The sequence below is a fragment of the Nymphalis io genome, chromosome 18 (assembly GCF_905147045.1).
Source record: "Nymphalis io chromosome 18, ilAglIoxx1.1, whole genome shotgun sequence".
NCBI lineage: Eukaryota > Metazoa > Arthropoda > Insecta > Lepidoptera > Nymphalidae > Nymphalis > Nymphalis io.
In genome coordinates this window covers 6,398,193-6,422,523 of record NC_065905.1, presented here as the reverse complement: position 1 = coordinate 6,422,523, position 24,331 = coordinate 6,398,193, and the positions used below count along the sequence as shown (strand labels likewise).

The 24,331-nt window shown below is 33.2% G+C and overlaps 3 protein-coding genes across 6 annotated transcripts; 1 reads left to right on the top strand and 2 right to left on the bottom strand.

Annotated features, from left to right (window-relative positions):
* Positions 1-7: 7 nt before the first annotated feature.
* LOC126775623 (exocyst complex component 8) lies at positions 8-2,448 on the bottom strand. The gene has a single exon (XM_050497676.1). It carries the CDS (start codon positions 2,331-2,333, stop codon positions 288-290), a length of 2,046 nt encoding a protein of 681 aa, XP_050353633.1. The 5' UTR covers positions 2,334-2,448; the 3' UTR covers positions 8-287.
* A 921-nt stretch (positions 2,449-3,369) lies between these two features.
* Positions 3,370-13,995, bottom strand: LOC126775391 (delta-like protein 4). 3 transcript variants are annotated; one of them, XM_050497276.1, is made up of 12 exons: positions 13,977-13,995; positions 9,323-9,443; positions 8,139-8,202; positions 6,692-6,904; positions 6,487-6,578; positions 5,843-5,924; positions 5,402-5,493; positions 5,117-5,281; positions 4,701-4,923; positions 4,271-4,404; positions 3,972-4,119; positions 3,370-3,747 (listed from the first exon to the last, which is right to left on the bottom strand). In XM_050497276.1, the coding sequence occupies exons 3-12, from the start codon at positions 8,200-8,202 to the stop codon at positions 3,515-3,517; spliced, it is 1,446 nt and encodes a 481-aa protein (XP_050353233.1). In that variant the 5' UTR covers positions 9,323-9,443; positions 13,977-13,995; the 3' UTR covers positions 3,370-3,514. The 3 variants fall into 3 exon arrangements, with proteins under 3 accessions (XP_050353233.1, XP_050353232.1, XP_050353234.1); XM_050497275.1 differs by lacking the exon at positions 13,977-13,995 and adding an exon at positions 12,995-13,136; XM_050497277.1 differs by lacking the exons at positions 9,323-9,443; positions 13,977-13,995 and adding an exon at positions 12,995-13,094.
* Positions 13,878-20,232, top strand: LOC126775389 (protein ABHD18). Of its 2 annotated transcripts, XM_050497272.1 has the most exons (11): positions 13,878-14,004; positions 14,244-14,342; positions 14,464-14,548; positions 14,772-14,954; positions 15,884-15,996; positions 16,147-16,285; positions 16,754-16,843; positions 17,518-18,046; positions 18,121-18,519; positions 18,878-19,013; positions 19,320-20,232. In XM_050497272.1, exons 2-11 carry the CDS (start codon positions 14,251-14,253, stop codon positions 19,381-19,383), a joined length of 1,830 nt encoding a protein of 609 aa, XP_050353229.1. In that variant the 5' UTR covers positions 13,878-14,004; positions 14,244-14,250; the 3' UTR covers positions 19,384-20,232. The 2 variants fall into 2 exon arrangements, with proteins under 2 accessions (XP_050353229.1, XP_050353230.1); XM_050497273.1 differs by lacking the exons at positions 13,878-14,004; positions 14,772-14,954 and having other exon boundaries at positions 14,053-14,342.
* Positions 20,233-24,331: the final 4,099 nt, after the last annotated feature.

Genomic DNA, 24,331 nt, shown 5'->3' with positions numbered 1-24,331 from the left:
TTTGCATTTTAATTTTAAATCATAACTCAATAATTGTTAAGATTAGTTTAATTTATCTATGTTATAAAGATAAATAAATAGATTAAAAAAAAAACATTGTGAACCATGAGTTTGGTTTATTAAAATTTCATATTATTTAACTTGCATATAATATAAATTTTAATTTGATCAGTTTAAATAAACTTACAAAAATCTTGCATGCTTACTCTTCTATATATTACATTATTAAAGCTTTAGCGTAATAAAAATAATTTTTACACACCAACAGTAATTGGACTTGACTTTTCTCATAAATATTCATTGCTTGTGTACTTTGTGATGTTCTTTGGTGGTGCTGTATTGACACCGAATTTTGTTGCTAAATCTAATAATTTCTCATTTTCGTAACCAACTTCTTTTTTGTAATTTTTCAACATGAGTGGCATTACAGTATCCAATATAAACCTAAAATTCTTCTGAGCGTAGCTGGTGTCATTACCCAGAGAACACTTAAGGCGTGAATTAAATATAGCATATATACACTCATCGACAACATCCATCATATCCTTTGTAACAATTTTTAGGCCAATATTTTGTATAGTAAGAATTGACTGTGCAAACCAGATGGTACTACTTGATAAGTCCACCCACGTTTCATTTATAACATACCTAACTAAGGACAGGCCCAGATTTTCCATTTGTGATACAAATTTACTGACTCCTACTTTTGTATGCATATTAACGGGCGTCCACTTGTCTTCTATTACCTTAGTCTTCATTGAATCCACAATTTTTTCCTTATGTTCTCTCATTGTTTTTATAATTGGCATCCTTAAACAGCTATTCATCTGAAATCTTAAATCTAAACCAAACTCACAAAAAAGATTACATTGCTCCCTCAAACTCTGTGCACACTCTAAAACAGATTCTAACGCACACTGTGGTGTAAACACTTGTTTAATAATTTGACTCATAAGAACTCTAAGTTGCATACTAGCCCACACTATAAAAGCACTTAATTTATTTTTAGGAAATAATGAAATAAATTCTGTTAAGGCATCACTCAGTGAACAGAAGAACACTTCTCCCACTTGTTTCACATAGCTATGTATAGAACCCTCGAGCTGCACGGATTTCACGTGAGCCCTGACTGTGTGACTACATATGTCAAGAAACAGTTCACAAGCCTGACTAGTCATGTTAAACTTATTAAGTATTAAAACTGGGTGTCGGGAAGAGCGCAATCCACCTCTAGGACTCCAGTTATGAGTGACATCTAGTTCTTTGAGTAAAATTTCAGTCAATGCTTTCTGCTTCTGCTCAATTCTTTTTAAAATGTCACCCCTCTGGGGATGGTTTATAAATTCTTCTGTACTTAAAGTCTTTTGAGCAGACATCATTAAGTCATAAGTTTTTTGGAAATGTCTCTCCACAATTAAGACATCTAACTCCTCAGTAACATCAGCTAGCCAATCGGGAAGGGGTGTGACTTGTGGAGAGGGTAGCTCTTCCACAGAAATGCTAGGTGATTCTAATGATTCGTGTTTAACCTTTTCTTGAGAATCTTTTTTCTTTTGTTTTGAATTTTCTTTTTCAATATGCATTTTTTTTGCAATGTCAAATTGATCGAGCCAATCTTTTTTTATTGCTAAACTGTTACATTGAAACACTCTAGTGTCAGGAAACGCTAGAACTTTAAATGCTTGTCTCACAGTACCTAAATCACGCACATTGACTACAGCTAGAGTACTAATAGGGTAACTAGTTTGATATTTGTATCTCATTGGCCCACGGCGATTTGAGATCCAAGAGGTTAGCATAAGGCAGTCATTGAATAAATATACATGCATTCTTTGTAAAGCAGTGTTCTCTTCAGCATCAATCTCTAACAGGTCGCCTTCATGCAACAAATGTCTTTCTGGAACATCCAGTAAATTAATGCAACTTTCAACCTTTTCTGATATCAAAATTAGCTTATTCTTGCGTTCTTCTTCAGCTCGCTCGGCTTCCAAGTCATGGTTATCAAGTGACTCGCGCGATAACGTATTTTCGTTGCCTAAAATCGAAGCTTGAGATAATGTTGTAAGGACAATTCTTTGATCACTTAACAAATGCGAGAGCTTGTACATTTCTGTTTCTAAGTGGGATATTTCTGTAGCAGTCTCGATGAATTGCATATAGTTTTCATAAACATTTTTCTTCAGGGCACTTGCGGTTTCTTCAGCTAAATTTTTGATTTTCTCCTTTTGTTGGGCTAGCTCCTCCCCTCCGACACATGACTTTGCCAACTCTTTTACGTATCTTTCGGGTACAAATTCTGGTACCGCGAACTTTTCCATGTTAACGTCTGACATGGCTTCGCATATATATTTACAATATCGATAAATATTAAATAATAAAAAATACTGTATCTCACATCATTCGATAATCGAACGACAGGACGTATCAATCATCAAATCAACCCACCAAATGTCAAGCTACGTTTCGTAACTGCAAATATTTATTGTGTCAGTTGTCACAGAATCTAATGTCAAATAGCGTCTTATTTCACACGAGTTATTAAATTAAATTGAACATAAAAAACTTAATATAATATAATCATTTACGAAATAATTTGAGTTTAATTATAATAAATATAATTTAAAAAAATGTTTTGCTGACTATACTAACGTTTCTAATATTCATAATTTATGAATCTTTTATTTATTGGCCCGCGATTCAACTTCAATTAATTATATTTATAGATCGATAAAAATGAAACTAGATTTTATTTTAATGGGAGCGGGTAATAGTTAATGAGAACTCATTTCACGCTATCAGAAAAATAAACTTATTCCTCCAAATGAACTTGCAACTATTAAAAACTTTGAATACAGGTAGTAGCCTAGCTACAAGTCCGTGCGTTGTCCCAAGACCCAAGACTAAAGTGGCCCTTTATGTATGTATATATTAATTTAAGGGTTATAGGCTTAAGGTATATAAGTTTCAATAATAATTATTGGATAATAAGCGGACATTTAAGCAGCAAATCAGTTAACTAATAACTATTAGGCAATTCGATAGGCAAGGCCTATAGGTTCCATAGTTTGGAAGCCGCAGTATAGCGTAGGTAGGTGGTATACATATATCGAGAACTGAGAGAAAATTAAAAATAAGCAGAGCATTTAAAGTTTTTAATGTATTATTACTATTTATTCCAATGAAATTCTTTTTGTCCTTAGTATTATTTTAATTTTCTATACGTTCTAATATAAATTAATACGCATTTTTCCCCATTAGACAGCATTAATTGCAATATACATATATTTATTACTGACCAATAGAATTCAATCTTTTAATAATATTATGGGAGTTAATAAATAAACCAGGAAAGATAATAAAACATACTAATGACCATCATGAAAAAAGTTTATTTAAAATCTATAATTTACATCGATCACATGTTAGAGAAAATAAAGTCAAAAAATTGACAATCTAAAACATATGATCAATTTTTAAAATTCGTTAAATTCAATGTTTTATAGGTAAGGGTTCTTTATTCTTTCTTTTCGGCAGTCGGTTCAACGTTGGCAGTTGATGCAACGTTCGCAGTCGATTCAACTTTGGCAGTCGATTCAACCTTGGCAGTGTCGCTGGGGAGAACAGTTAAGATTGCCGGAGGCTCTACTGAATCAGTAAAGTTTCCATTCCGCTTGTATCTGTAGTAACGAGTTGAAGCCGCTTCTGAATGAGACTGATAGCAGTTTACGAGAGCATCTCCATGGTGATCTGTTTAGAATTAAAAATAATATTAACTTAATGTTAATTATCCACATTAATAAAAAATATAGGTATTTCTCATAGTCTAGGAATTTATTTTCGAAGTAGCTAATAAATGGCCAATCAATTTATTCCTTTTAGACTTAATTTACAATTGAATAATCCAGAAACATTTTAAAAACACCCTTTTTTGGCTAAGTAAATGAACATATAACCAAAAGGAGTCGAATTACCTCCAGGACAGGTGCAGACGGCGATGTGTCGGCGCGCCATGCACACGGCGCCGGAGCCGCACTGCGTGTTGCCGAGGCACGGGTCCACGCACTGGTAGCCCACACACGCTAGGTGGTCGGGGCACTGAGAATCCAGCTCGCATTCACCCTATACAGTACATTACATTTAAAATAATTATTTTGCAGTCCGACATCTGGCATACACGTCTGGTTTATTTTATCATAACAGTCTTGTAATAAATTATGATATAATATACGTAATCACTAAGAGTCAACACTGTATATTTATCAAATCTCACCTTCTCACAAGCAGAGAGAGCGTTGCCGATGTACCCGGCGGGACACGTACAGACGGGTCGCTCGGCGCCGGTGCGGTCGTGTCCTGGTGTGCACTTCGCATTTGTGCCGCATGGGTTGGGCTCACAGAGGTCACCTGCATTTACGATTATTATTTGAAATTACAGTTTAAATTTGGCGATTTATGAAAAAAAAACCATTTCGCTTAAAATTTCAGCTCAAGTATCCTTAAACAATCTTAAAAAAATACGAAATTACAAAAACAAATATTTATATTGTAATTATTTTTTTAATCGTTCAAAAGATTAGGTACGCTTATATTACTTGCGTCGTTGACATTACCAAAAAAGTTACGTTTTCATATTACATTACTTTTAAATTGCTATTTATAGTATCGACAAGCACGGTATTACTCATAAGCACATTACTCACGCGCTTCGAAAGGTCTGCAGAAGGTGAATGGATCTCCGGTCATGGTCTTAGGGCAGGAGCACACAGGCGTCAGTCCACGCAAGTTGCAGTCGGCATTAACACCGCACGCATTAGTGCAAGGGTTTATACATGCGTTGTAAACGCAAGCTGGCTTGTAGCTGGGGCATTCGCTGTCAGACGAACATTCGGCTGTGCAGATACGGTAGGGATCGCCATGGTATCCCTGATATATTAATAAATATGATTAATTGTCTCTTTTAGTCGCCAAAAATACAATCATATCTTTTTAAAAGACGCAAAGTAAGAGGTCATTTAAAATGTAAAAATTAAGTGCCTTATTAAAGTGCCTACTAACTAATATTTCACACATATTTTTTAACTTTACGTAATTTACATTGTTTCATCGTTTTACTTACTCTCGGGCACTTGCAGACGGCACGGTGAGCGGAGACAGTCTCGCAGTCAGCGTTGACACCGCAATCCTTACAAGGACTGACGCATTTGAAGTCGCGACAAGACTGTTGCGTACCGCAGTCGCTGTCAGAGTCGCACTCATGTCTGCAGCCATTTAATGGACTACCCTATGTGGGTCAAAAATATTAATCGACATTAAAAACAAAAAAGTTTTTAAGTATATTATGAGTATCAAAAATAGTACAATAAGTACTGTCTACAAAAACTTTTAAAAAAATTATGCATACCCTGTATCCAGGAAGGCAGGTGCAAATAGCCTGATTATTGGCAACATGGCACTTGGTGTTTGGTCCGCAAGGAGATGGGTGACATGCTTCTTCTGAAATTTTATTATTATTTTAATACATAATTTACATTACAAATATATAACAGCATTTATTTTGTGTTGAGGCTAAACTTCCAGAAATTAGTAAAAAATCTAGCAGAAAACTACAGTCCCATTAGCAATATACTAGTGGACTGCAATATCTATAATATAAGAAATAAGTTTTTATTTTATAATCTTAATATTTCTTTAACCAAACACTGCTTGGCTCCTGATAAACATTTTACCAACTTTTTTTTTAAGTTAAAAATTAATGTTTGTCTTTGCGTGAACTATATAACATTAATGTTTATAAATAAAAAATGTATAACATATTGCGGTTGTTATTTTAAAGGATATTTACCAGGGTCAGCTATTCTGCAAGCAGTAAAGGGGTTTCCAGTGTATCCGGGGGGACAAGAGCATACAGGAACGTGTTGTCGTACCTGAAAACGCACGCCTTAAGCAATATATACTGGACCCAATAGCGTGAATTCTCTTGATTTCTCTCGTATTTAATATTTAAAACCCAAATGAATTAGCCTGAGCCTAGTTGGTTTAATGGATCTTGATGTATCGATAGATTCACCTTAATTGTTAAGAAAAATACTTTGACCCATAGAAACCATAGGTTTCCAAAAAAACAAAATATAATAAAAAACCTATCGAGTGAGTTATCAAAATGGTATTATATATATATATATATAAGCTAATAGAATATCAACAGCTTTGTAGGTATACCAAACAACAAGTATAGTTTTTTATGTCTATTAAAAATATATCACAATAATCATCAATATATACTTACTTAAAAAATTGACCAAATTTACACGAAAAATATTCAGCGAACTGACATTTAAAAAAAAGAAAATTCAATACTAAACGAAAATCCCGAATGTGTACAAAATAAAAAGGAAACTAACAGGCTTCAAGTTTGTGACTTAGAAATATCAAATGCATCAAAATTTAGTATTCAGGAAAGTAAAAATCGTTCTATCTTATTCTTACGTCACAGTTGGCGTGGACTCCGCAAGCTCCTTCACATGGATTGACACAATGTTGGTTGACACACGATTGATGTCCACGACATTCGCTGTTGTCTAAAAAGGAATATTAAAATAAATAAAAATTGCAAACCATTCGAAGATAATAAAGCATAATAAAGTATAATATTATGTTATAATATCTTTATTTACACAAATGGTATTCTTACCAACACATTCGATTTTCACACACTGGGACAGCGGGTCCCCGGAGTAACCTGGCAGGCACGCGCATACTGGCCTCACGCTGCCGTGAGTGCAGTGCGCCCCTACTCCGCAAGTACTCGGACCACACTTGACGAGCTCGTCCGAGATGGACCTTCCATGCTCGTACAAGTTTCTTCCGTAGTAACCACGTGGGTTATAGTTGTAATAACGTTGGGCTTAAAATTAAAGGAAATTTTATTTTAATGTTACCGTTACATGTATTAAGTTTTTGCCGAAGATTGTGTTCGTATATCAAGCAATGAATAATGATGTTGATGACCTCCTGACCGGTTTCAGTCGTGTCGACCTTTCTTAACGGAAATTAACTACGCTGGACATATATTATTATAGTTCACATGAGTGTGCGGTAACAAATGTGCATTCTATTCCCTGACTGTCATAATACAATGGTAATACAATCCGACAGCACCAGAGACAAATCACGCCGACTTTGAATCTTGTGGCTACTACTACTGATTTCCTTGCCACGCCAAATATTTTTTTATCTACCCGACCCAGGCCCTGACAATTAGGATCAGAAATATAGAAACGTACAAGCTATACACTAAACCAATAAAAAGATAAAATCTGTCTCTGCCAATATTAAGCAACGCAGACTGTTTGCATAATTACATTACATTATGAGATCGTGAAGCCTCAGTCTCACCTTGGGATAACCGTATAAGGGTGTAAACGAGTTATCGCCCACATAGGACCTTTTGTCCTTGTCCACGCAACGGACCTCGGAAGTTTAATGTAACAATACGTGGTCGATTGATTAACGAAGCTACACGTAATATAGTTATGTAAATATTATTGTTCATTAGAATCGTGGGTGATAAAGTGAGTGATCAATTATTAAAATATGCAAAACTCTTATTTCGTCTGCAGTTATATCTCAGATTTATTTTTATTATATACACAAAAATTACAAGGTTTAATACCTGCGAAAATGTTTTTTACTATATACAATAAATACAATATAAACAAAACTAGTACTGTAGTAAAAAGTATTTTTTTTATTTAATCTAAAATTGTATAGATAATAATGGGTAACGGCTGTTAAAACAGAATAATTAATATGAATAAAGCTTGAATAAAATATGAGTACGACGGACACAAAGGCATATGATTGATTATTTATTTAATTACACACGTGGGTCGATTCCGCATGGTTATGTGATAACGTGTGTTTTGCTAATCAAACACAAACCAACAAGATAACAACATAACTAACCCAAAAATAATAATATTTGACCGAAGTAATAGGTAAACTTTTAAGTTTTTTTTTTTTTTAGCTTCAAGAATTTTGTAAGCAGTACGTTATATTTGAAAATTCTTTAATATAAACGCACTGCAGAGCAATGGGTCCGTATAAATATATATACATATAAATACGTTTGTACTTACCGTCAACACTGTGGCCGAATGCCAACAGCGCCAGAGACGCTAAACACATAAGTTTTCCCTCCATCTAAAACAAAAGATAAATAAAATTATAAGCAATGAAATGGGTTAAAATCATTTAATTAATTATTATGTATTAAAGTTTGACTTCGTTATAAGCATCGCAAATACATAATTGCGCAAAATTTTAAACTTCGTTAAGACTAAATCTTTTTTTATAGTAATGCAAGTGCTGACGCATAAAACGACGTACGGTGCTACGTCTATTATTTAGTAAGTATTAGTTATTCTAGTTGTTTAACTTATTCTATGGAAAAAATCTTTAATAATTAATGTGAGCAAAACCCATAAGAACAATAGTTGGCTATACAAATATTTAACATACGTCAATATCAGAATAATGAACGCTATTCGGTATACTATTCCGAAAAAACATATAAAAAGATATACGGTATAAACTTTCGTTCAATTCGGAAACTGTGATTGTAATTGGTATAATTCCTAAATATCTAATAATAATAGAATACCTATTCCTAAATGTCTCATAATATTTTTTTATGATAGCCTATAAATTTTCAACATATCTCAGTACTGGTGGTAGGGCTTTGTGCAAGCTCGTCTGGGTAGGTACCACCCACTCATCAGATATTCTACCGCAAAACAGCAATACTTGATATTGTTGTGTTCCGGTTTGAAGGGTGAGTGAGCCAGTGTAATTACAGGCACAAGGGACATAAAATCTTAGTTCCCAAGGTTGGTGGCGCATTGGATATGTAAGCGATGGTTGACATTTCTTACAATGCCAATGTCTAAGAGCGTTGGTGACCACTTACCATCAGGTGGCCCATATGCTCGTCCGCCTTCCTATTCTAAAAAAAAAAAAAAATTGTTAAACTAATGAAACTATAAGCGTACATAAATACTACGATTATGAAAAACTTCATTTTTTTTGCTCTGAAAGCACTTAAAACACTTAAAAAGTGTTAATTACTTAATTGATACTATGAAATAAATCGATGTCCTTATTTATAACAATTGGAACCTTTTAAATCAATCTTTTAGGTGATATTATAAACAAAGAAATGGACACATCACTTCTACTTCATCGCACTTGATACACTTATAAAAATATATACAGATTTATAAATTATCTTAATTAACAAATAGCGACCACTAGAGACACTTACACTTGTCCGTCCGTGTGTGTCGCAGAGAGGAAAACGTGCCTTCAACTCTCAAGACAGTGTCCTTATACCATCTGGCAGCGCCTACGCATCGCAAATTCGACTGACTAACTGCCGCCAAAATCTGCATTATAAAATATCATTTCACATCCGTCAATAATTAATTATTCACAGTTCCTTATATTGCTAAATAGATTTTAATAAAATGATGATCTAATTGTTTTTATTTTTTTACTTTTTTAAATGCAGTGTTTTGGTATTTAATAAAAAAGGAGCGTGCACCATATGTTTGTTCTATATTAACTTAATAAGACACAATTAATTTATAAACAAGGTTAACTTCAGACATTTCCGGATAGAAGTGGATAAGGAAACGGTATACTAATTATACATTATGGTCATTAATAAAATAAGAATTCAATATAATTAAATCTTTAATAATATTATAAGTGCAAAGGTAACGCTGTCTGTCTGTAATATGCTTTTAAAGGTTAACAATGAATCAATTTTGAATTATTTGGTACGAAGCAAGATCTACAATTTGAATATTAAATATGTACATATAGATACATTATGTATTGAAAAGAGTTAACAGAAAACTTTTTTGGCAACTTTACCCCAAAGTTATTTAAATTGAGGAGGGGATGTAAGTTTGCATCTTTTGTTGTTAAATAGATAAATGTGAACCATTACAATCACTTAACTTCTTTATTATAACGCATTATATAAATATAAAATCCTTATTTCAACGACCTGATAGCAAGAATACATAAATAATATACTTAATAATAACAATATCAGCTTCTTTTCTCAGTATTTATTTATTATTAGGACGACAAACAGTTATAAAATATCAAATTAAAATAAAATATAAACATATATTTTAATTTTAACAAAAATTAAGTAAATCCGTCCAATTGACGAAAAGACGCCCTTATAGCATCCTCTTTCCTGCCACCTGCTCACTTACTCATTACACTGTAACAACAAGCAGTGAATGGTCGTGTATGAGCTGGCCGGTGAAAGTTATATTAACATTACAAATATTTCTCATCTATTGATAAGTAAAAATACAATAATAGTTTAAATCTTCAATTTTTAATTAGATCATCAATTAAGATCCTGTTCAAGTTAACATATAAGTGACAAGTTAAACATTATGTATGTTTGCTTTGAAAAAACTTCTGACGTAGACAGACTAACTCGGTGCTATTTCCGTTTATACAGAGAAAACGAAAGACGTACAAATATATTTTTAACCAAGTAATGTGTAACAAATATACCTAAGCTAGAAAGTTGAATGCAATTTATAATAACAAAAATATTTTATCTAACCGAAAATGGTTGACGAAGGCCTCCCTCCCTCCTCAGCAGAAGGATTGAAGAATATCTTATATACATACTTCAACACAGAGTAGTGGGGACCGACGTGAATCAGAATTTCACATTTAACAAACAGGTACATAATATGTCGAATTAAATTTTCTTGCTGTTTTGCTTTACCGTCGGCTACTTAGTGAATTAGAAACAGAAATTAAGTTCCTGAAAAGTAGCTGGTGCTTGCTTGAATTGAACATCTTACCAAATCTAAAATCGAAAGATAATGCTATACTTTTAATTTTATCCAATACGTGTACAATACATATAATATATATTACTGCGTAAACTTGGGAATACATTTTCAATAAATACATTATTGAACGTATCATTTACGCAACATAACTCGTTCTTTCATTGTACATTCCAAGAACTCTTTTGAGATGACTGGTTTTGCGGATTTTTTTAAGGAAAATAAATTAAAATTTATAGCCGCGAAAACAAAAACCAAGTAGACAAGCCTAATTGTGCAGAATATATAGTCAGTGACCGTGCATACATTTTGTTATATAATAAACAGTAAAATGTATTTACATAGCAATTTTTAAAGAATTACTGATATTTCTATAGCTATAAATTGTGCTTTTGAGCATATGGGCCACCTGATGATAAATGGTCACCAACGCCTTTAGACATTGGCATTGTAAGAAATGTTAACCATCGCTTACATCATCAATGCGCCACCATCCTTGAGAACTAAGATGTTATGTCATGGCTCACTCACCCTTCAAACCGGAACACAACAATACTAAGTACTGCTGTTTTGCGGTAGAATATCTGATGAGTGGGTTGTACCTACCCAGACGAGCTTGCACAAAGCTCTACCACCAGTAGAAGATAGTAGCTAAGTATATATTATGATCATCGTTAAAATATTTTATTTTTAACTGATCCCAAAAATAAAATTTATACAAATCATTCAAATTTAAATAATATACATAATAAAAAAATAAATAAAATTCAAAGAAGAGAATCGGTTCAAGAAACCCGCCTATTATCCTCCTTAAATACCAATATTACCATGTATTTATGGCTATGGACTTAGAACAGATTGTTTTTCTTGCTTAGTAACTAAATTATTCGACCCACATAGATTACGTAAGTCTTTAAAATAAATTACCATTATAAAGAAAGGAATAACAATATATTTTTATCTGTCATTTCATTTTGAATTAATTGAACGATCTGTTTATGACTTAAAAAAAATATGTTAATTTCATAGTTATACTCTCAAGCACATGTACAGCCGAGATGGCCTAGTGGAGCCGAGATAGCCTAGTGGCAAGAACGCGTTAATCTTAACCGATGATCGTGGGCTTAAACCCAAGCACCACTGAATTTTCATGTGCCAAATTTATTATTATAATTCCGTGCTTGACGGTGACAGAAAACATCATGAGGAAACCTGCATGTGTCGAATTTCACTGAAATTCTGCCTCATGTGTATTCCACCAACCCGCATTGGAGCAGCACGGTGGAATAAGCTCCAAACCTTCTCCTCAAAAAGGGAGAGGAGAACTTAGCCCAGCAGTGGGACATTCACAGGCTGTTACTGTTACATGTTGGTACACTTACAGTTTAATTTGACACATGTCGTATTATTTGGCTTAACTTAAAAATATAATAAAGTGCATGAAGAAGTACCTATTCCTTTCAAACTCAGTACATATAGGTATTCGTTTCCTTATACCTGTTTTATTAACAATTCACAATTAATATATATGTATAAACAGCATGCTATGTTTGCATCTAGTAGGATACAATCAATTCTTGTATTGTTATTTATTGTGTTCATATATAATACCTTTTTTAATGCAGCGGATACCTTCAGAGTTCATAGGAGGAGGGGGGAATCGAGTTGTGTGGGCTTCTTAACCTCTGCGATGGACCTCTTTGGTCAGGATCGAAGCCCAAACGGGCTGCTGGATCGTGTCATAATAATGCATCCGCGGCCCCTCCCGTGCTGTACTCCGCTTGTGGCTCAACGGAGCTGTACTAAGGGGGCGAAGGCGATTTCACCCTTCGATATATCACTAATGTTTGACTATGCCATAAAATAGTCGTGCGTTTATTTTTTTAACTGTTCATACCGGCAAACGTTGATTATGTAATTGTATTCAGCTTTGCGAACTAAATTAAATAAAACACATAAAATTGAATGTACACTACAATTAGGTACCTACGTATAAATAAAAAAACTACCTAAAAGGGAGCAATATATTTTCCATTTATACATAACCAATATACAAACTTAGATTTTGAACGTCTATAGATTTTATAGTCTATTGCGGCGCTTACCGAAATCGGGTCTGCATAACATTATTACAAAATTAGGATGAGTTGTCACAATTTTGAGCACTAAATCATCCTCATTCAAAGTACAGAAAAGAAATAAAGGCTTAGTTAAGAAATAACGCGCAGCTTGTTAGATAAGTAATTCTCAGTAGGTACAATTACTATCAAATAACGCAATATAAATATGACCTTATCATAGAGATAGAATAGGTTACAGTACCGACGACAATTAGGTCAATTTATATTGAATCTTTCTATGTTATAATTTTAAATAACTATTGAGACAAATAGACAGATGATCGTTTTGAAAAAGAAAGCTATTTTATAGATGTCTTATCTTGATTTCTATTTTTGGGCTGGGGAATTAGTAATCTATATACTTCTAATATAATAAAGCGATAAGATTTGATTTTTTGTATGTTTGTTTGTAATGGATAAACTCAAAAAACTTCAAAAAATTCAGCGATTAACATAGGCTGTATTTTAATAATATAAAAAAGATCTCTACGAAAATTGCAATAATGTAACTCAAAGAATTAAAAATATTCCCCTAAAAAATCTTAAACAATTGTTCAAACCGGACGAAGTCCGGGCGGGACGCTAGGAATTAATAACATACAATAAAATATAAATATATATATAATACTACAAAGTAATTCCATTCAATGAAATATAAATTTCAGAGCAGTTTGTTAGTAGTTAATTTGTCCACCATATTATACTTATTACAGCTTACATCAGTTTTATTTTTTAACCGCTTATGCTAATGCTATCGTCGATAGACGAGCACGTCACCAACTTATAAATATTATATAACTAATTAATTACTACCTTTGCTGCTTAGCAGAAATTCTGTTGACTCTTTATAATATAATACTTGTGACCTGATAACTACAAAATATTAATCATTATTGTGCTTTAAGTAGCTAAATTGTATATTCCTTACATTATTTAAAATTTATGTAAAAGTAATAAAAAATATTACCTTATTTATTACTTATTGCATATCTTATGTAAGTACTTCTATATTTTTCTCTTTTCTTCTTTTATCAGTTAATAAACGAAAAACAAAACACCGTTAAACAGCTGACTTTATTGGGCTGGTGTTGACACTGACAATTTCATATTCATAATTCACAATATTGACATGAATGACAATCTTATGATTTTTTCTTTAAAATAAATTGACGGATAATGAACGGCGTAAAAAGTATTATAAATTAGAACAATTATTTTTTCACCCGCCCATTAGCCGAAAAATGTCCGCCAGTAAATTAGACGCCGTTTACCGAAGTATACTCTTAACGAAATTTTTTACAAAAGGTTGGGGGAAACCAGAAAATTTAAGAAGGTAAGAGCATTTATCGTGGTATTTTTGAATTCCTTCTTACTAATTTAAGGTTAAATGTATACAATCATATTATAATTATGTATCTATAACAAGCTTATAAATTTCATAACACATGTTTTAGGTTATTTGAATTCAGGAAGATTGTGTCAAATCGTGATGAATGTTTTAAATTAGTTGATAAAGACTATCCAGTTACAATAACCAAGGTAAGATCTAAAGTAAACTTTGAAGTTGTAACAAAAATATATTTTATTCCATTTTTATTTGGATGTTATTAAACATAATTTTCACTGTATGCATAAAAAATCAAATTTAATCTTAATCAAATCTAATTTAATCTTAAAATAACTATCTTAACAATAATAAATTATGAAGTGAAATAGATGAAAAAAAAGTTAATTCTATTCATTTCTAATTCAAAACTTATAGGAACAAAACCTAACAGATTGTCATCTACTAGAAGGATACTTTTTAACACCATTGGAGAAGCATTTACCGGGTATAGTACCAGAAATAGCACAGAAAGCTCACTTCCAAATTTTGTTGCCAGTCCACTGGCCTGACCCTCACTGCAAACCTGTTTGCTTACATTTAGCGGGGACAGGTGATCATGTAAGAACAGCAATAACATAATTATTAATTTTCAATTAAATTCAAGAAATTAAACTTGTAGTAACTTTTATAAACATTTACACAATGCACTTAAATACACAGCTTAAAAAAAAAACATAATATTCAAACAAGAACTTAATTAAATTAAGAAAATCTGAGATGTCATTTTACATTTTTTTACACTTAATCACTTTCAAGGTAAAATACAGTGAAAATTTAATAGAACAAACCTCTATAAAGATTTCCTTGATTAATAAAATTTTTGTAATCCACTAGCATTGCCGTTTATTAAAAACCACTAACAAATTCTAAACCATTGAAAAATATAAATAGAATGTACAATTCACCTCTATATTTTTTGTTAACAACATAACATGTATGTTTTACTAGAGACAAATGTTTATTATAACTTACTACTTACCTCATTATAATAAATTACTTGGTATACGAATTATTTAATACCCTGTAAAAAAAAAAAAATACCCGTGGAATAAGCTCCAAACCTTCTCCTCAAAAGGGAGAGGAGGCCTTAGCCCAGCAGTGGGACATTAACAGGCTGTTACTGTACTGTATAAAAAGTTAGTTTTTATACAATTATTTCATCTTGAAAGTGAAAATGTTCTAGAAATGTTTGTTAATAAATATAATATTAATGCAGATATTTTTAGTTTGTTTATATTAAACAGCAAATATAAATTTTTGGCTCACAATTCAGATGAGTGATAAATAGCTTATAACACACGTTCCCATAAATATATGACTCATATATATGCACACATTCTTTAGACGCCATCGTTTAAGCTTGCCATATTGATTGCAATCGCTTTTTATAATTTTATTTATGCATCGTTTTTTTTATTTACTTACAATATACACAATAATTTGGATTTATTTTAGTTTAGTTTGATGTCTGTGTAATTGTTTAATAGTTTTTTTGGCGACGGAGGAACCTCATGGTAAAACCATTAATAAAGGAAGCAGGTATCGGTGGAATTATTCTTGAGAATCCTTTTTATGGCCTTCGTAAACCTACAGATCAAATGTGAGTTTCATTAAATTAATATAACAACAAATTTATATTTAATAATATATATATATTTTTTTATATATTGCAGAATGTGGTGGTATCTTTGCTCATCTGGTACCTACCTAAAATCAAAAAAAGACTTATATACCCGTGTTCTGTCTACAGCCGATCATCACTACACAATGTTTCGGATATATTTGTGATGGGCGGCTGCCTGATACTGGAGTCGTTGGTGCTGTTTCACTGGTGCGAGCGAAATGGGCTCGGCCCTCTCGGTGTTACGGGACTTTCTATGGGCGGTCATGTAAAAACATAAACATATACAAAAATACCATATAAAATACCAAATTAATTTAATTTTATGCGACACATGCAGGTTTCTTCGTGATATTTTCTTTTATAGTTTAAATATGGAATAAATATAAACATAAATTAAGCATACACTCAATGCTTCTTTCCCGGATTTTGAATCTGCGAGCTTTTTGTTAATTTCTATGATTTCTATTTGTTAATTTATATGATTTCTATAATTTTCTATGATTTTTATATCACCTCGTAAAGCAACCGTAAGAGATCTGAAATTAACAAACAGAGTTGCCTCTACCATGTTTTTTCACCGCGCCTTTAAAAACTGCAATTCAAATAATACCCAAAAATCTATCTTTCATATAAATCATTAATATATTGTTATTTATTGTATTTTAATATGTTCCATTTAATTTTTCTATGAATATTAATTAAACTTCGATAAAATAGAAAACCTTTTTTAAAGATGGCGTCATTAGCCGCTACGAACTGGCCGAAACCACTGGTTCTCGTGCCATGTTTGTCATGGTCAACCGCATCTGCTGTATTCCTTCAGGTAAAAATTTAATCTTGTCATATAATGAAACTGCAAGTACCCTTTAAACAATAAAAAAATTGTGACTCGTGAATCATATTATTCTTTATATTTTCTATATGTTCTCGCAGCGCACTGAAACGAATGTTATATTCTACAGTCTGACAAATATTTTAAGCACGACGTTTACGTTTGTTTTACAAAACACCATATTCAGACTCCGCAAAGTGAATACGTCGATTCTTTATTATTAGAATCGAATACCTATTTCAAGTATCTTGTCGGTTTCTCTCGGTAGAACCTATGCTTTGAACTGGTGATCCCTTTACGTTTAATTTATCTCTTTAATTGAAGATATTTCAAAATGACTTATGACCTACATCGATGACATACTTTTAGACTTCGTTTCTTCTATTCATTAGGGAAATTCTTCTATGGGAAATCAAAACATTGACACTGTTAAGATTTCCATCAAGCTTATACCCATCAAACCCATCATTAAATTAAGAAAATTAACGGTGTTTAATTACTCTTACAACTTTATTTGATGTTTAGGAAATACAAAAGATAATTTTAGGAAATTTGTGGATGATAGGTCGTTTTTTAACAAAAAAAACCGATCACATCTCGTTCGCAAAATAAACCAAAACGGTGTTGATCTTTTAATTAACCAATTTCAATTAATTTTGTTCTAGGGCGTAATGTCTCAATCCATAAACTGGGATCTTTTAGAAGATCAATATCTTTCTGATGGGGCTTATAGAGAAAAACTTTCGAAGATGGTAACGATAGTCGATGAAGCTTTTCTTGCCGGAAAGAAATTCGCTCGTACGTATTCACAAAATATGGAGAGTAGTCCGAATCCTAGCACTGATACAAAACCTCAAAATGCCATAATAGATTCCTTGAATCGCAACACGCTTAAAAAGGTCGATATTACTTACAAAGAGGATGTCAGTGACAAACACAGCGAAGTAACCGAAGATAGCAATAAAGATATCGCGATAAAACCAAATGTGCCTTTTAACACTAAGTGGATGTCAAACAAGGATGAAGAAAAATTCAAAGAAAATTTAAAAGAAATGCTTGAAAATAACAAGATTACTGAAGTACTGTATAATAAATTAACATCGAATAAGAATTTTGAATTAGAACCGCAAGATATTGAGAATATAAATAAATTAACTGATGGAAGAATCAAATTGTTATTACTGAAATATAAAGGTGTGTATTTTTTACTAAATAAGCTAAAATAGATTGTTTAAAGAGTTGCTTGACCCACATTCTTGATTTCACAGATCTGGAAATGGAAGCTACACCACAGCAAAGAAATGAAACCAACAAAGTCGAGTCCAAAAATCGTAATGAAAATCTTAGTGATAATCACAAAGAACTATTTGATGACACTTCAAACAAAATAGTGAAACAGAAAACATCGGATAATGAAATTAAAACAACTGAGAGCACAGAATTAACGATTGCAACAGACAAAAAAGATAAAAAACCTTGGACCGTATCAGATTTTACATCTGATCTTTGGGTCAATTTACCATTTTTTAAACCGAGCGGGAAAAAGATAGATATAGGAAAAATCCATTGGAGAGATAGAGAGGCGTTACAGTTCATGCGCGGGATCATGGACGAATGCACCCACTTGAGTAATTTCTCGATACCTTTCGATACTTCGTTAATTATAGGTAGGTTTATATATTTTAAAATGTTAAATTTGTTTTTTATAAATAAATTTAAAATGAAAATAATTTATTGGAAATATATACGATGTGATGTAACAAAATACTTAACATTTTGATTCCTACTCTAACGTCTAGAATGTTTTCTAGAAGGGTGGAGACCGGACACAGTACAGATTAAATATAATTTACTGTAAAATTGCTCCCTCACCCTTCAAACCGGAACACAACAATACCAAGTACTGCTGTTTTGCGGTAGAATATCTGATGAGTGGGTGGTACCTACCCAGACAAGCTTTGTGCAAGCTCGTCTTGTATGTGATTATTGCTCAACGTATGTAATATGTACCGGCACTTGTCGTAGCGGTGTGCGCCAAACACGACGCGTACGTGCCGCGCGACGACGTGGGCACGCTCGAGGAGATCTGGCCGGGAGCGGAGGTGCGCTACGTCGACGCGGGACACGTGTCCGCCTACATCCTGCACCAGTCGCTCTTCAGGTCAGGGTACACCCTATACGACTCATCACGCGATGTGATTCAAAACACTAATTTATGACAAGCCATCTGACTCCGACTCCTATTATATATTTTTGATGATATGTTGGTTCCATAAACTAAACTCGGATGGTATTAATGGATACATATAAAAAAAAAACAATCAGTCATTACAACAAACGGTTAAAATATTGCGGTACTATTATATTGTGCCAGAACCACACATTTAAATAACCTTTTTAATGAATCTGTTCCGAATATATTTGTACATATACTTCATATGACTGTCAACCGATATTAATTTTACAGATCTTGTATTATGGAAGCCTTTGAGAGGTCTAAGAAAAAATGGAGCGATGGTAAACATCTTTAACGAACACTTAGATAAAACAATTAGGTGCAATTTAAACAGAGTGTTTAAGACTTTAGAAATCTATATCCAATGAACTAGTGTCACGTCGGCGTCATACATGTAGTAATTATTTTAAAAATGTTAACCGACACTTTTAAACGGTCGTTATTATACAATTTAATTCTTCCGACATATATTTATCTCGGAAGCTGTTATCGATTTTGCCAAGTGCTGTGAGAATAGGTACTTTACGTATCATTTGATAATTTACCGCAATAATATAATTATAATAAATTTAGGTACGAATAAATCTTTTAAAGATATAAGTAATTACGGTAATCGCATGTGTTCTTTTGAATATGCTCTACGAATTATCACTATTTGCGAATCATTGAAATTATTATTATTAAAATCGATTTTACATATTATATAGAGATAAGGACGATTTATTATATATTATATATATAAAATCGTTTCAATGTTAGTTAAATTGCCGAGTCCCATTGTTTGTTATATCGTTTTTATTTCAATTTATCATGAAATTGTTTGAATGTTTTAGTGTAGCTGTTGGTGTTAATTATTTTAGCAAAATAGTTTCCTAGTCTTAATTTTATTATTAAAAATAATGCCATAATGCTTTTCTTAGATAGAGCACAAAACTAAATATCGAAATATGAGTCAAAACAGATAAATCTTTAATTTCCAATTCGAAGTACAAAGTGTGCGTTTTACTTTGAGCGTGTTTAGTTTAGATGGTAATTTATTGTGAAATGCTTATATATATTTATTGTTAACTATTTGCAAATTGTGTATTAGATATCTCTATTGAGATAAAAAACTGTATTTTTATAAATAAATATATTGTTCAATTTATAATATTAGTTTTAATGACCTTCCCGGTAAATTGTATGATTGACGTTTACATGTTTTTATTAAAACACCAGTATCCGTCATCGTCATAGAAAATCTCATGGTAACCTATATTTCAATCGAAGAAACAGAAAATTTAAAGAAACCTACATATTCCATGAAATTTTCTGGTCGCTTAGCTATATTTAGCTATATCCTGAATCATAAAACAGCAGTATACCAATAAACTATTCATATTCACTTTAATTTTACTTCCAAAGTTCCGATAACAACATCGTGTACATCCAAATCGCCATTTTTCCAAGTAAATAATGAATAGCCACAGTGTAAGGAATCAGTCGAAAAGACTGACAACATACGGGCACCGGGCTATAAAAGAACCCCTCGCCATGATGGGCCTCTTTTTGCTCCTGAAGATCGGAACTCTACTTTCACCTAAGCTGTGTCATAGTGGTAAATTTCTCTATTAATGTTAAACAGTGATTTTCCGTTAGTAATTTAATTCCTTTTTTTTATTTAACTTGTCATTTCCGTTATTTTTTAAAAATCCACTTCTGCAAAACAATGGTAGTTTCTGAATTAAGAATCGTAAACAATACTACTATCCTTAAACGAATCGCTTGAATATAGTAATTAAGTATCAAATCATCGAACAATTATTTTAGCACATTTTCGGTTATCACTACACATAGCAACGTTAAAAAAAATTACACGAATTTTTTTTTGTGCATAGAACTAAATCACAAACTAAAGAGGAACATAAAAATGCCTAAATATGTTTCGACGTCCATTTTACTGACAACTAAATAAATAGGCATTTTTTTAAAAGTTTGCGTGATTTTAAAAAATGCTATTTTTTTGCACATATATTTTATGCAATATACATATATATATGTTAACATTAATTAAATCTGTGATGTCTAAATGATCATAAAAACAGAAATCACACAAAACACTGTGTAGTTTATCATATATTAATAGAAATATAGAAGAATTAACTTTAATTTTGTCTTAATTTTAGGGTAAAATAAAAATATAATATTCAAAACGCATATATAATAATTAAAGAAAAAAAAAGAATTACAAAACGACAAAAACAGACTTATATTTCATCATTTTTGGCATTAATTTGAGATCAAAATAATATTATATGTAAATGATAAAATTAATAAAATTGCATAACAACAAATGTAAAAGAGCCTTGTCCATTATTATTTAGAAAGACATACACGAGAGCGGATGCACAGCGCATTGTACAGATTGGTCATGACCTTGTTTTGCATCCTAGGGGCTCCCGTAGCTTCTGGCGTCTGACCAAGTCTGTGCAAAACAATTTCTGCCAACCTTCGCTGCCACCGCTCAGAAATCCTGACGGATCGCTAGCTCACAGTCCGCAAGAGCAAGCTGATCTCCTGGCTAAACTCGTTGCCGATAATTCCGTCATCGATGATTGTAGTGCGCTGCCAACTACAATAACGTCATGTGGCCATTCGATGCCTGACATCAAAATCAGGCAACGTGATGTGCGTGCGGAGCTGCAATCACTCGATATACGGAAAGCTAGCGGTCCCGATGGAATACCAGCCATTGTGCTGAAGAAGTGCGCGGCGGAGCTGTCTCCTGTGTTAACGCGCCTGTTCCAACTTTCTCTCTCTTCGGGATGTGTGCCGGAGGCTTGGAAAAGAGCTAATGTGCAAGCGGTTCCCAAAAAAGGGGATCGGTCTGACCCGGCAAATTATCGGCCAATAGCTGTCACCTCAGTACTTTGTAAGGTGATGGAACGGATTTTAAACAACCAACTGATCCATTACCTAGAAGATCACTGTCTAATTAATGATCGTCAGTACGGGTTTCGACCAAAACGGTCCACAGGTGATCTTCTAGCGTACGTAACACACCTCTGGGGTGAAGCTATCGACAAGCATGGAGAATCGTTGGCTGTCAGCCTCGATATCTGCAAGGCTTTCGACACGGTCTGGCACAGAAGTCTTCTCTCCAACTATGCACCTGGATTGCTAGCTTCCTACACAAGCGTAGCCTTCGTGTTTTAGTTGATGGTTGCGCTTCACAATTCTATGTAGTGAATGCTGGGGTCCCCCAGGGATCTGTGCTATCCCCCTCACTCATTCTTTTGCATATCAATGATATGCTCTCTCTTGGGAACATACATTGCTATGCAGACGATAGTACAGAAATTGAGAAGAGGCGGAAGGATCTTGTCATTGAACTCGATAGGACATTAGAGCTCATCGCCAAATGGGGCTATGATAATCTTGTTGAGTTAAATGCCAATAAAACACAGGTATGCGCTCTCACAGCGAATAAGTCAGCATTTTCCCCTCTTCCCTCCCTCTGTGGTACTCCGCTGGAGATACAAACCAAAATCGCCATGCTGGGGATTGACGTTCGCTGCGACCTTAGTCAAGGGGATTACATCGAGGCTGTTATAAAAACAGCTTCACGGAAACTCGGAGTTCTGAACAAGGTGCGGCGTTTTTTCACGCCACAACAACTGTGCCTGTTATACAAAACACAGGTACGGTCTTGCGTTGAATATTGCTCGCACCTTTGGGATGGCTCCGCTAAGTACCTACTGGAGGCCTTGGACCGGTTGCAGCGACGTGCAGTACGCATTATTGGCGACGTAAAGGTCACAAACACTCTTGAACCTTTACAATTGCGTCGTGAGATAGCAGCACTGAGCGCTTTTTATCGACTGTATCACGGCGAGTGCTCTGATGAATAATTCTCTCTAATTCCTGCTTCCCCCTTCCTTCTTAAGTCCACGCGAGCTGGTTCTCGATGTCACCGCCTAACTGTGACATCAATTCCATCGCGAACAAAGAAATTTGACAACTCCTTTCTTTGTCGCACTTCCAAAAAATGGAATTTCTTACCAGCTCACGTGTTCCTCTCCTCTTACAACCCGGGTTCCTTCAAACGAGGCGTGAAGAGGCATCGTGCGGGCCGGCAAGGCGAAGGCGGCCAGTGCAGAACATTTTTCCCGTCTGTACTGGCCGTCGTCGCGTTTGGGCTCTACTACCACTTGCCATCAGGTGGAGTACAGTCATTTGCCCTCCCGGCGAATATTAAAAAAAGAAATATTTAACAGTCAATTGTGTCTTCTTTGGTGGACCGTCACTTAACTGAACGGGGTGAAAAATGTAGTCGTACACATTTGTATAAAAGCATTGAATTTTATTCTAAGCTACCTAACTAAATTTCTATATACTAAATTTCCAAAACTTCTCTGGCTTTCATTATATCCAAATTTTCTTTTCGACTTTGAATTTTTTTATGTTACTTTTTTGTAACAATACAATTGTTTTCTTGCTTGTTTGAATTGCTGTTTTTAACACCAGATTTTTTTAGGGCATTATTGTAGTTTCTAACTAATCTCTTCCTATTAGTTTTTTTCTTGTAGATTCATTTTTTTTATAGATAGTATTTTGATATATAGTAGTATTTTGATTATTTAAAACTTGTTTTTCTTTCTATTTACGTTTCTGTTCTCACCACTTCTTTCGCTTCTTTTCTTTTTCATGTTCCGTTAGCTCATTTATTTTCTTACTCTCGCAGTGAGTGCCATTTCAATATCTTCAACAATAATATCTTAGTATGTCTTATTAAATTGATTTATAAAATTTACTATACTACAGCTCCACTTTCAATTTTAAAAGATTATTAAAATCATAATATACAAGATAAAAAATATTTTTAGGAAAAATCTAAAATATCCGACTGAATAGAAAAAAAAGAAATACTAAAAGTAATCAAGCTGTTTAGGTTACAGAGTATTCCAAAGATACATACGTATATTATGAATGTATCGAAAACATTACCCTCCTTCAGGGCAGTCGGGTAAATATATAATTTTGAGGATTAAAGTATTTTAGCAATGTAAACGCGGATTTAGTTTCTACTTAGTTACGAAAACTGTTCCGCTGAAAAATGATTTCTCAACGGACGTAACGGATTTTTCGGTTACAACAATTCTTTTGCAAATTTCTGAGAACGAGTTACTAAGTTCAATCAAATTACCTCATTTTAGATAAACAGACATTTTTATTGTTCTGAAAATGTATAATTCTTATAGTTA